Source organism: Rattus norvegicus, chromosome X, assembly GCF_036323735.1.
Source record: "Rattus norvegicus strain BN/NHsdMcwi chromosome X, GRCr8, whole genome shotgun sequence".
NCBI classification, from domain to species: Eukaryota; Metazoa; Chordata; class Mammalia; order Rodentia; family Muridae; genus Rattus; species Rattus norvegicus.
This window is the reverse complement of record NC_086039.1, coordinates 110,058,281-110,070,354: the sequence shown is the minus strand read 5'-3', so window position 1 is coordinate 110,070,354 and position 12,074 is coordinate 110,058,281. Positions and strand designations below refer to the sequence as shown.

Below are 12,074 nucleotides of genomic sequence, written 5' to 3'. Positions count from 1 at the left end.
TGCCTAGGAAGCGCAAGGCCCTGGGTTTCGGTCCCCAGCCCCGGGGAAAAAAAAAGAGGTGGGGGAAGGAAGTTGGGTCATAGGTCAGTTGGCAGGGTGCTTGCCTTGTATGAATAAAGCTGTAGGTTCAATCCTCCATACATTATAAACATGGCATGGGATCAAGCATTTCCAGTCCCAGTATTTGTGGGATAGATACCAGAGGACTAGCTATATAGCAAGTTCAATGCTAGTCTGTGCTACATGAGATGCTGTCTCAAAGGCTGGGGGAAATGGTGAATATTAATAGGACTAAATGCCTGCAACTTTTTCATCACTTACCAGGAAAACCCATGTCGCCAATGTTTCCTTTAGGTCCAGGAGGTCCGGTAAGTCCTGGTGGACCAGGGAGACCAGGAGTACCTTTGGGACCTAGAAAAGTAATGTGGATAAAATTAAAGCAAAGAAGTGGCATCATGGAATTGGAAAAATTAATTTCATTGTATTATAGTCTATAGACATAAGTCAGTGCGAAATGGGCAAGGAGTCCTCCAGAAGTCTCTTTAGTATCGTACTAGAATATAATTATGCTAATACAGATCTTTAAATTCAACCTCATAAAAATAAAGGCAATTTTATTGAACACCTTTGTTCTTCTAAACTGATTCCATGCATTTGATGTTCTGTTTGTAGCACATGTCTAACTACCCACTTTCTGTTCTCCCAGATAAATCCAATATAAGAATGTATAATAAAACTTCAGGTTTGCGTCATGACAGCACCCCATTATGATAGGCCTGAGAGAGAGATAAGGTCTCCTGGGTCGATGGAAAGGTGCTAGATTGATCTGGATGTGTTTGAGGACTCCACTTGGAACATCACGGGTGCTTGGGATGAGCTATGTGATTACCAGTGCTAGCATACATGTATTTTTGTTCATGTATTTCACAGTGACTTCCAGCTTTAGGTAAAGAATGCAGAAGATGTTGCACAGAAACCAGGAGTGAATCCATCTTTCTGACTCCATCAAGACAATGTGGTATGAATAAGATGGCAAAGAGTTGGCCTTCAGGGCTCTTCTAAAAGGATAAAAACCAGCTGTTTTTTACTTCCTTGGGGTTAGATTAAGATAAAACAGCTGAACATTTTATGAGAAGTAAGATAAAAGCAAGGATAAAAATACCTGTTCACTGTAAGAGCATTTGGGCTGTAACATACTACTAGGAGGGCTGTGAAACTTTTATCCTTGAAATTTTTAAGAATTAAAATTGCAATAATCTGTTTTATATTGCAAAATAATGGACTTGTCTGATGTCAACAAATAATCAAAAACAACTGGAACAGGTGAATTATTCAGGCTTCTTACCGTATAATTGTATTTATATGTTAGAGAAGTTGAAATAAAATACAGCACCTTACTTGAATCAGGGTTCTAAATATATTATGTTGTGAGCAAAATATGAACCTGAATACGCAAAATAGAATGTCATATGTAACTTATCTGTTAAAACTTGGGTCAAATGTCAACAATTTTGTCAAGCCTAGCTGCAATTAGCATGAATAGTTCCAAATTATCACTAAACTGGATGTATAAAGACACAAATACTTCCTCAGGGATCTCTGTCAGTCATCTAAAGTCACAGTGGTGTATTTTACATACCTGGTAGTCCTGGTGATCCCGGCTGTCCACTCAGCCCAGGTTGCCCTGGGTCTCCAGGTAATCCCTGGTAGCCTTTTGGTCCGGAAAGTCCAGGAATACCTTCCAAAGATAAACATAAAATTCAAGTTAGGCTGATTCTTACTAATAAATTAAATGGATTTGCCAAAAAATCTGCTTAACGGTTGAACTGTACTTAAGTAAAAAGGAGACACTGGTGTCCTCTCTGTGTGTGTCTATCTCTCCATCTCTGTCTCTCTTTGTGTGAGTATGAGTGTGTCTATGTATGTGTGTGCCTGTGTGTGTGTGTATGCATGAGTGAGTGTGTCTATGCATGTGTGTGCCTGTGTGAGTGAGTGTGTATGTGTGTGTGTGTACATGTGTGTATATGTGTGTGTATGTGTTTGTGGAAGAGTGTGTGTTGGGAGACTGCTGAACTTAAACATTTCCCTAATTTTGTGCTCTGTGACAAGTTCTTTTTCTGACAGTTCAATTGATTTCCAAATCATGAAGATAAAGATAAAGTTCATAGGAAAAATGAAAAGATCACTAAAAGATGCAACAGACATCAACTTCAAGATGATGTCTAGGGAAGATAAAATGTTATGGGTAGAAACCATCCGAGACATAGCACTTGGGAGGATAAGGATGCTCGCCAGGGTGTGTGCTACATTTTGGGGATAATGTAACAAACTCTCTTAGAATTGGCACTGTTAGCTGCAGCTTCTTTGCCTCTACCATAATACAGATATGGATCGTGGATTATTAAGATGGCCCTCGAGAGTGATGGGGTGAAAACTAGCCTATCATCTGATTTGATCCCACGCACTTCAAACAAGAACAACGACAAAATAATGTTCAATGTCTGGCCCTGCTTTCCTGTATCAACAATAACAGTGGCCAAATTGATGGTAATTTGATATACTTTGAACTATTAGTTTCTCCATTTTTACTGTATTCCACCAAGGAATTCAGATCAGCCAAATAAAGTCAATTTTCTCTTTGTCCCTGTCTCAAAGTGTTTTATCATTAATAACCCTACAGTAGAAGTCAAGTATATTTTACTCTCCTATAATTTGCAAAGCCTGGTTAACAGATAAAAGATAATAGTCCCAGGAACTGGTAATTCACATGGGTATTGTAGCATATTCATATGTATACACATCAATCAAACAATCAATCAGAATCTGGGTTTTAAAAGAAGAGATAACAAGAAAGACATTTCATTCTTGTGATCCTAAATTTTACCTCTTTCAGTACTTTGAGAAAAACTTTAACATACAAAATTATTTTAAGGAAAATTTCCATTAAATCATGCCCATGAGAAACTCATAAAATATTTACACATATGCACTAGACACATATATTTACAACTGACAACATTGATAGAACACAAAATAGTAGCAAGTGCTTTCTCAAATAGTACCTTTCGTTTTTATAGAGATATCTATCTATCTATCTATCTATCTATCTATCTATCTATCTATCTATCTATCTATCTCTCTATCTACCTATATCTATCTATCTATCTATCTATCTATCTATCTATACCTATATCTATCTATCTATCTATCTATCTATCTATCTATCTATCTATCTATCTATCTATGGGTTTTGATGAACCATGTTTTTTTTACAATATTTTTACAATTTAAAACTTGTATACAACATGATACTATTCAGCATCATTTGGTTTCTAGGCGAAAAAAAAAGGAAAAAGAACCACCACATTTCATAAATACCAAATTTGCTGTTCTCAAATTATTGTGGCTATATACCATTTTCTCTTTCTATGCTTCTGTGGTACTTCTGGAAACCTGAAGTCTTCTTTAAGTCTATATTATTTATGAATGTATTTACTTATATATGTATTTATCTATGTCTGTATATACATGTTCATATGTTTGTTGGCACATGCAGGTACACACAGAGGCCAAAAGTTGAACTTGGATGTCTTCATAGATTGTCCACACCTTTGTTTATTGAGGACGAGTCTCTCACTGAACTCAAAAATCTCCCAGAGTTTGCTCATCTGTCTCTGACTCAAATGTGTTAAGATTATAGGCAGATGCCTGTGTTGCTTTTATCTGGTTTCTGGGATTCCAATTTCCACTTTCCTGCTTGCATGACAAACAATTCACTGAGACTACTCCCCAGCTCCCCAGATGTGCCTAAAAATCCCATAGCTCATGACAGGTAAATGACAAAGAACATATTCAAACAGAAATGTCAACAAGGAACATCATGAATCAAATGAAAATATTCAATACCAACATGTTACGTATCTAATTGACTTGTTGAATCCAGTAGCTCCAAGTTACTCTCTGGTAATTAAAAATAAACTGTTAGGGGCAAGGGAAGATGAGTCAGTAGGTAAAGGTGCTTTTTGAAAAGCCCAATGTTCAATCCCTGGAATTCACAATGTGAATGGAGAAAATCAACTTCTGAAAGTTGTTTTTTGACTTCTACACACACACACGCACGCACGCACACACACACACACACGTGTGCACAGACACATACATGCACACAAACACACACACCAAACATAAATACATATATACATGAATAAATATGTGTAAAATCAAACTTCAGGAACTAGGTGTGTATTACTGTAAGAGTGTTTGCTAGTATCCATATGACTGTGTTTGTTCGCCTGTAGGACAACTAACAAAAAAACCTAAAAAACTGAAACCTAAGATATTCAAAAATACATATGTGAATATATCCATTCACTTACCTGGTAAGCCAGGATCACCCTTTTCTCCTTTTGATCCCAGGAAATCTGGACGCATTGGTCCAGGAGGACCTGGAAGGCCAGGTTCTCCCTTACCACCCTTTTCTCCTACAGGGCCAGGGAGACCTGGCTGACCTTGCATGCCGTCATCACCTAAAATCAACAACGAACATCAAATTTGTTCATCCATAATTAATGAATATAAAATTATCACATGTCTCATAACTTAGGTAAACTAAGCACTCAAAACATGTATATAAAAATAATGACATGTGTCTGTGACCCATAACTCTAAAGGTTCTATAGAAATAAAGCAATTTGAAATAGGCAAAAAAATGTATATAACTTAATGTCTGCCAATAAATTACTTGAGTGCATCCATGTTGATAAATGCAGGTAATTAATCTCTCTCCTTTCTGGACTGTGGTTACAGGCTTACAATAAGGAAAGCCTGAAGTTTGATTCTCAAATTATGGGCTAAACATTTACAGTCTTTCAAGTATTCAAATTAGTATATCATCAAACTGAAAAAGAAGACATTTTCAACTTCTGGTATTACAAATGAGACTACTATAAACATGGCGGAGCACTTGTCCTTGTGGTATGGTGGGACATCTTGGATATATGCCCTAGAGTGGTATAGCTGGGTCTTCAGGTAGAAATATTTCCAATTTTCTGAGGAACCACCAGATTGATTTCTATCATGGTTGTACCAGTTGACAATCCCAACACTAACGGAGGAGTGTTCCTCTTTCTCCGCATCCTTGTCAGCATGTGCTGTCACCTGAGTTTTTGATCTTAGCCATTCTCATTGGTGTGAGGTGGAATTTCTCTATGACTAAGGACTTTGAACATTTCTTTAAGTGCTTCTCAGCCATTCAAGATTCTTCTGTTGTCAATTCTCTGTTTAGCTCTGTACCCCATTTTTAATTGGGTTATTTGATTTTGGAGGTTAACTTTGAGTTGTTTATATATTTTGGATATTAGTCAGTTCTCTGTGGAATGTAGGGTTAGTGAAGATTTTTTTCCCAAAAAATCTGTAGGTTGCTGGTTTGTCCTATTGACTGTCTTTTATCTTTAAGTTTCATGTGGTCCCATTTATCAATTGTTAATCTTAGAGCCTGAGCCATTGGTGTTCTGTTCAGGAAATGTCACCTTGGGCCAATGAGTTTTGGCTCTTCCCCACTTTCTCTTCTATTACATTCAGTGTATCTGGTTTTATGTGGAGGTCCTTGATCCACTTGAACTTGAGCTTTGTACAGGGTGATACATACAGATTTATTTTCAAGTTTTCTACATACAGACTACCAGTTAGACCAACACCTTTTATGAAAGATGCTTTCTTTGTTCCACTGTATGATTTTTGTTTTTGTCTCCCTGTCAAAGATCAAGTGTCCATAGGTGTATGGGTTTATTTTTAGGTCTTCCATTCCATTCCATTGATCAACTGTGTGTCTCTGTACTAATACCATGCAGGTTTTATTTTTTAATCACTATTACTCTGTAGTACAGCTTATGGTCAGGGATGGTGATTCCCCAAGAAGTTCCTTTATTTTTGAGAATTATCTTGGCTATCCTGGGTTTTTTTTTGTTTTGTTTTGTTTTTCCATATGAAGTTGAGAATTGCTCTTTCCTTGTCTGTGAAAAATTGTGTTGGAATTTTGATGGGAATTTGTAATAGCTAGAAGCTGGAAACAACCCAGGTGTCCCTCAACTGAAGAATGGATACAGAAAACATGGTTCATTTACACAATGGGATACAATTCAGCTATTAAAACAAAGACATCAAGAATTTTGCAGCAAACAGATAGAACTAGAAAATATGCTGCTGGAGGAAACTCAGACCCAAAAGGACATGCATGATATGTACTTACTGATAAGTGGATGTTAGCCCAAAGTACAAAATACCTAGGATCCAACCCACAGACCTAAGAAGTGTAACAAGCAGAAATGCCCAAGTGAGGATACTTCAATCCCACTTAGAAAGGGGGAGGAAATAAATCACAGGAGGCATAGGGAAGGAGGGGCCTGGGTGGGACAGTGGAGGAGAAAAGGAGAACAGGATCAAGTATGGCAGGGAGGACAGGAGGGAAGCCCAGAGGGTCAAGGGAATGAATGGAAATAGCAACATGGGAGGTGGGTGTGGGAGGGGGGATCCTCTAGAAAGTCCCAGAAACCCGGAGGTGAGACACTCTCTAGACTCTATGGGGGTGACCTTAGCCAAAATGCTGGACAGTGGAGAAGAATCCATCTCCAGTAGATAGGTGAACAGAATCAGAGTTCACCTCCAGTAGATAGACAGGCCATCAAGTGGAAGGATGAGGTTGCCATCCCACAGTCAAAACTTCTGACCCAAAATTGTTCCTGTCTAAAAGAACTGCAGGCACAAAAAATGAGAAGAGTCTGGAGGAAAGGTGGTTCAGTGACTGGCCCAACTTGGAATCCATCTCATGGGAGTGGGCAGCAAGGCCTGACATTATTACTGATGTTAAGATGTTCTCGTAGACAAGAGCCTGATGTCCCCTGAGAAGCCGTACCAGCAGCTGACTGAGACAGACAGATGCAGCACTGTTAGTTTTAAAACAGAAAAACCAAAACCTGTATTGAAAGAATTACAATGTTTAGATTTTTTGTTACACATATCTGTCAGTAAATTCCAGTCCTTACCTTTAAGACCAGGAGCACCACTCCTGCCAGGAGTACCCAAAGGTCCCGGTGGGCCTGGAGGTCCCATCATACCCATTTCGCCTTTGACACCTTTGGAAAATATCAGGTACTAAATTTCATGGTTTTGGACTTTGGAAAGATAAGATGGACTTGTAAAGGTATCAATCGGGAAATTATTTAGGAATGAAAGGAAAGCACAGTGAGATTTTACCCTTTATTTCTGTAAGCTTAGCCCTCATTCCTGAACAAAACTCATAGTTACTCACTCCCAAGGCTACATAAGAAAATTCACTAACCAAGGTGCCCTGAAACTAACTCTGCCCCCCATCTCTCTTTCCCTCCTTCCTTCCCTTCTCCCCCACTCTGCCCACCCCCAGAAAGCACATTTTTATCTTTATTTTATGTGTATGTGTATTTTGGCTGAGTAGGTCTGGGCGGTGCGCCATGTGCATGTATACTCCCAGAGGCCGGAAGAGGGCACTTTATCCCCTGGGACTGGAATTACAGACAGTTGGGAGCTGCCTTGTGAGAGCTGGGAATCCAACCACAGTCCTCTGAAAGAATAGCCAGTGATTTTAACCGTGAAATTCTTTCTTTGGGAAGCCGCTTGCAATGGAAGGATGATAAACAGATGAGAAGAAGCATTATGAATCATTAGATGTCACATGAGCTAAAGAATGCCCAAGTGTCAGGAGAGTGTCACCATAGAGTTGGATTCTTCAACTCTTATCATGCTCACTGGAGTCATATGAATTATAGAAATAAATCTGTTAAAAGCACCTTTTGATTTCTGACCCAAAGAATCTTAAGCAAAATGTTTGAAAAGTTACATTAAACCATCATATTTTGGATCATTTGTTATATAGTAATATATAACTGGTATTGTCACATGGTTAAAAATTATAGTGAAAACACCAATGGAGTTTCTAACACTCATACCCTTAACACTCTTCCTTAATAGATAGTATCAATTCATAAAATGCAATAGAAAATTATTTGTCAGTCATATTAATATTAGTTTAATTGATCCATAGTCAGACAGATTATTAAACATTACCTGGAAATCCAGGGACACCTGCTCTTCCAGGGATACCAGGTGATCCTGGAGGTCCTATAAGACCAGGGGCTCCAGGGAGCCCTGGACTACCTCTCTCTCCAGGGAGTCCTGGAACATCAAGCCCAGGAGGTCCTGGATCTCCCTTCTCTCCTGGTATTCCATGTAAGCCTAGTTGACAAAATATTAATATTATAAGTATTGATGTAGTCTGCACATGATCGATCTGGTAATTTTTCTAGCGAAGAAATTACATGATCTGTATGTGATAAACTTGGAAGAGTACATTACAGAAACTTTAGCCCTTGTACGTGTAAAAATGATTAATGAGAATCCAGCTTTAACATTTTAAATCATATTTCTTGAAGAGATATTTCCTCAAGTTGTTTTGGTAAAAAAACAATTTTTGAAAAATGTCCAGTGAATTTTTGACTAACTTTTTAATTAAGTACATTTTTAACCCAAACCATGAAAAAGGAGCCCAGTTTTCTGATACTTTTCAATAAATAGGATCATAGTTTTAAATCATTGAATTTGTTACATTTTCGAATGCACACTCTCCATGTTACCTCATTGTAGATTGTTAAACAGTATGCTTTGTCATTGGCCCACTGACCACAGCTGGATTTTCACTGTTCCATTACAGTACCAGTTATCAGTGTTGGCCCCTTTGAATAAGTCAATTTGTTTTGGTTTGATCTGGGCTTTGTCTTTACATGTTGTTTTAATAATAGATACAATCAGTTCTTACCCTTTTGTATTAAGTTTTCTGTTGTATTATCTTGTTTTAAGTTTTATTTTAAATTTTATACTTAATGTTATTATTTGGTATTACATTTTCTGTTGCAAAAGAAAACAAGTATATTATATAAGCTGGCAGTTTCTGTCATGCATTATAACTCAGGCTTAGCAAGATATTAGCAGTGTTCTTGCTGATCACTCCTCTATGTAAGAAACAAGATAGACTAAAATGTGCTAAATTAGTATTTTACTTTGGCGATGATAACATTTATCTCAAAAATAAATTTATATGTTGAGAGTTCATTGAATAATTTTTCATTCTATTTTTGTTAACCTCTGAGTGTGATTGATATTAAAGTCTATGGCAACAAAAATTCAGGCAAATGCATGAATGTGAATCTGAAGTTAATAACTGAAACTGTTCTGATACTATGCAGCCTTTATGATCAATACACAGGCATATGCTGATGGGGTGGAAGAAAGCAGTATAGAAATAGAGTAGGAGAAATTTTCACAAAATAATCACCAGGTATTAGCTATAGTTTAAGTATTGTAGTAAATATTACAATTTTATATTTTATTCAGATGCCTGTTAACAGTGTTTTAAATTTTCATGCAACTGTGATGTAAGAATTCAAAATGCCTCCACAGAGCCATGTACTTTTTCACACTAAAAGAAACAACAAAATAAAAAAGAAGGGATAAAATTTTTTCATTTTTCTTTGTGTAAAACCAGTTTAAGTCTGTAATAGTCAAATTAAAAATACTTCTTTCTTCAAAATTCCACTGCTATACAGGTTGGGCAGAATTGTTTCTTGTTTTGTTTTGTTCTTTTATTTCATGAATGATGAAACAACCTTGTTCAAAACATGAGTTCAAGTTTTCTTATGTTTCAATCAGTAACAACATACCAGGGGCCATAAAAAGTACAATGTGCCATCAAATCGAGGTTTAAGATAGTACATGAATAAAAAAAATAATCATTATGGGTGGTTTTTTGTGGTATATAATCATTTTTATTAGATACATTTCTTTACTTACATTTCAAATGTTATCCCCTTTTCTGGTTTCCTGTCCATAAGCCTGGGTGTTTTATATTGTTAATCACAGTTTTGGAACTCTTAATGCAATAACCAACTCCATACCTGGTGTCACTTAAGATCAAAGTACAATGTGTTCAATATATGGGTGTCTGAATTGTGGTCAACTTTCTGATGTGTTCATACGAATTAACAAAACGAATGTTGCAGGGCCGACAATGTCCCTTAGTATACCTGAGTAAATAGATTATGTTAATTTACTCAGAATCCACAATTAGCACAGACTCTCTTACAAATATAGACCAGCCATATGATTCTTTATCTATGGAGGCAAAACCACTAGCTACATGTTTACAAAACCTTTTCAACTATCTAACTGAAAAAAAGAGCATCTTAGTGTGCTCAGTTACAAAGTTTTTTTTCCAGTATAGAAGTGAAAAGAGGAAATCAAATTTATTCCTTTGAAATAAGAGGAAGTAAAATGCCTATGGTGTTTCTCTATAGAACATTCTTGTGGAACCCTGACAATGGTTTTCATGTGTTAATAACTTACATAAGTTCTACAGACAAGTCCTGTATGTTGCTGCATTACAACTACTCTGGTCTGAAACAATAAGCACTAACAGTTTGAGGTCTGCCTTTTTAAAACTCTATTGTTCAATGATTATACGGTAATGGTAACTGCAATTATCAAATTTTATTATTAGAATAGATGGATTTTTAGATGAACAGAAGGGGAAATCATCAAGTATTAAATTATCTCTGATGCTGTGACCTATAATTCACAATTTGATAAAATTATATACATACATGGATTACCTCTTTAATCCCATTACAGGTAGACATTCATATACACTGCAGGTCCTATAAGAGGCACATTTACTGAAATCTTACCAGGTTGGCCTATTGGCCCTGGAGTCCCTGGTGGTCCTGGTGGTCCCTGAAGACCAATTCCTGGCAGCCCTGGTGGCCCTATTGGGCCAGGTTGTCCATTTGGTCCAGCATCACCTTTTTAAAAAAGCACAGTTTACCTATTAAAATACCAGTAATTTTTTCCTTTTCCTTTATTCTTCTCTCATACAATGCATCCCCAACAGCAGTTTTGCCTCCCTCCACTCCCCCCACTCCCCCTACTCTCCTCTAGTATCATCTCTTTCACCCAGATCCACTGCTCCTGTTTCCCTTCAGAAAAGAGCAGGCCTACCGGGGTTATCAACCAAACACAGTAGAACAAGAGGTAATAAAACTAGTTTATCCAGGAAGAAAAGGACAAGTAAGTACCCCATGCAAAAATCCCATTCCCAGTCGAATCCTTATTTAACACAGGGCCAAATGACAATACTTGTCTTACCTTCTCAAAACAGCAACAAGATTATAGCCTACTTCAAACTGAGTAACTCTTTGGTTATAAAAATGTAGTTTTTAGTCACTTGTACTTTAAGCAGATAAATTTCAACATCTTTTTAATTATTAATTTGGGATTATGACTGAAAATATGCTCAAGATTCTCTCGTCTTGCCTTCAATATTTTGACATTTGAAACTTCACTCTCTGAATTTCCTCTCATTCACACTTTTCAAAATGATTACATGTATTAAAATTTGGTTAGGGATCATTGAAGAAGAGGGATGGGAGTGAATGTAAGAGTCAGAAGTCAGGACTGTCCAGAGAAAATCAGTGTCTTCTGGATATGACAGGGCAGCTGCATTAAAGGACTCAACAGTAGTTGCAGTCACCTGCACATGCTCAAACCAATATATGGTCTTGCTCAGGGAGGAGAGGAGCTCATGAGTCTCCATTCCTAGTAGAGGAACATTTGACTGTTGATGGCTTTTAGGAGGGAAGGTCAGTTTTCTTTAAGGTGGTATGTTGTTTTTGTTCTGATGTGAGATGCACACATTGGACCTAGTGGGTTACTTTTTAAGATGATGTAAAATGAGGAGGCATGGAGAGGTGAAGGATAGATCCTGAGGGCATTATAGGTAAGAGGAAGAAAACTACATAGTATGTAAGAATTTCTATAAAAGAAACTAATGAAAGCATTGTATTTTTAAAGACCTGTTCTTTCTTTACACTGGGATGAGTTCTAAGAAATGTATACAGTTGTGTAACTGCCACTAAATCCAGATTAAGAACCATTTCGGTAATCCTCAAAAGAACCAGTGATCAGTTGTTGGGCTGCTTCTCCACATCCCAATT

General features: G+C 37.2%; 1 protein-coding gene across 3 annotated transcripts in view; it reads right to left on the bottom strand.

Moving 5' to 3' along the window:
• The window catches only part of Col4a5 (collagen type IV alpha 5 chain), a 203,964-nt gene that overhangs the window by 40,860 nt on the left and 151,030 nt on the right, over nucleotides 1–12,074 (bottom strand). For all 3 annotated transcript variants that reach the window (XM_006257313.3, XM_063280126.1, NM_001426996.1), the window contains exons 30-35: nucleotides 10,770–10,883; nucleotides 8,098–8,265; nucleotides 7,041–7,130; nucleotides 4,377–4,526; nucleotides 1,640–1,738; nucleotides 322–411 (exon numbers count right to left, since the gene is read on the bottom strand). In XM_006257313.3, coding sequence (XP_006257375.1) covers nucleotides 322–411; nucleotides 1,640–1,738; nucleotides 4,377–4,526; nucleotides 7,041–7,130; nucleotides 8,098–8,265; nucleotides 10,770–10,883 — 711 coding nt within the window. The remainder of the gene's footprint in view (nucleotides 1–321; nucleotides 412–1,639; nucleotides 1,739–4,376; nucleotides 4,527–7,040; nucleotides 7,131–8,097; nucleotides 8,266–10,769; nucleotides 10,884–12,074) is intronic.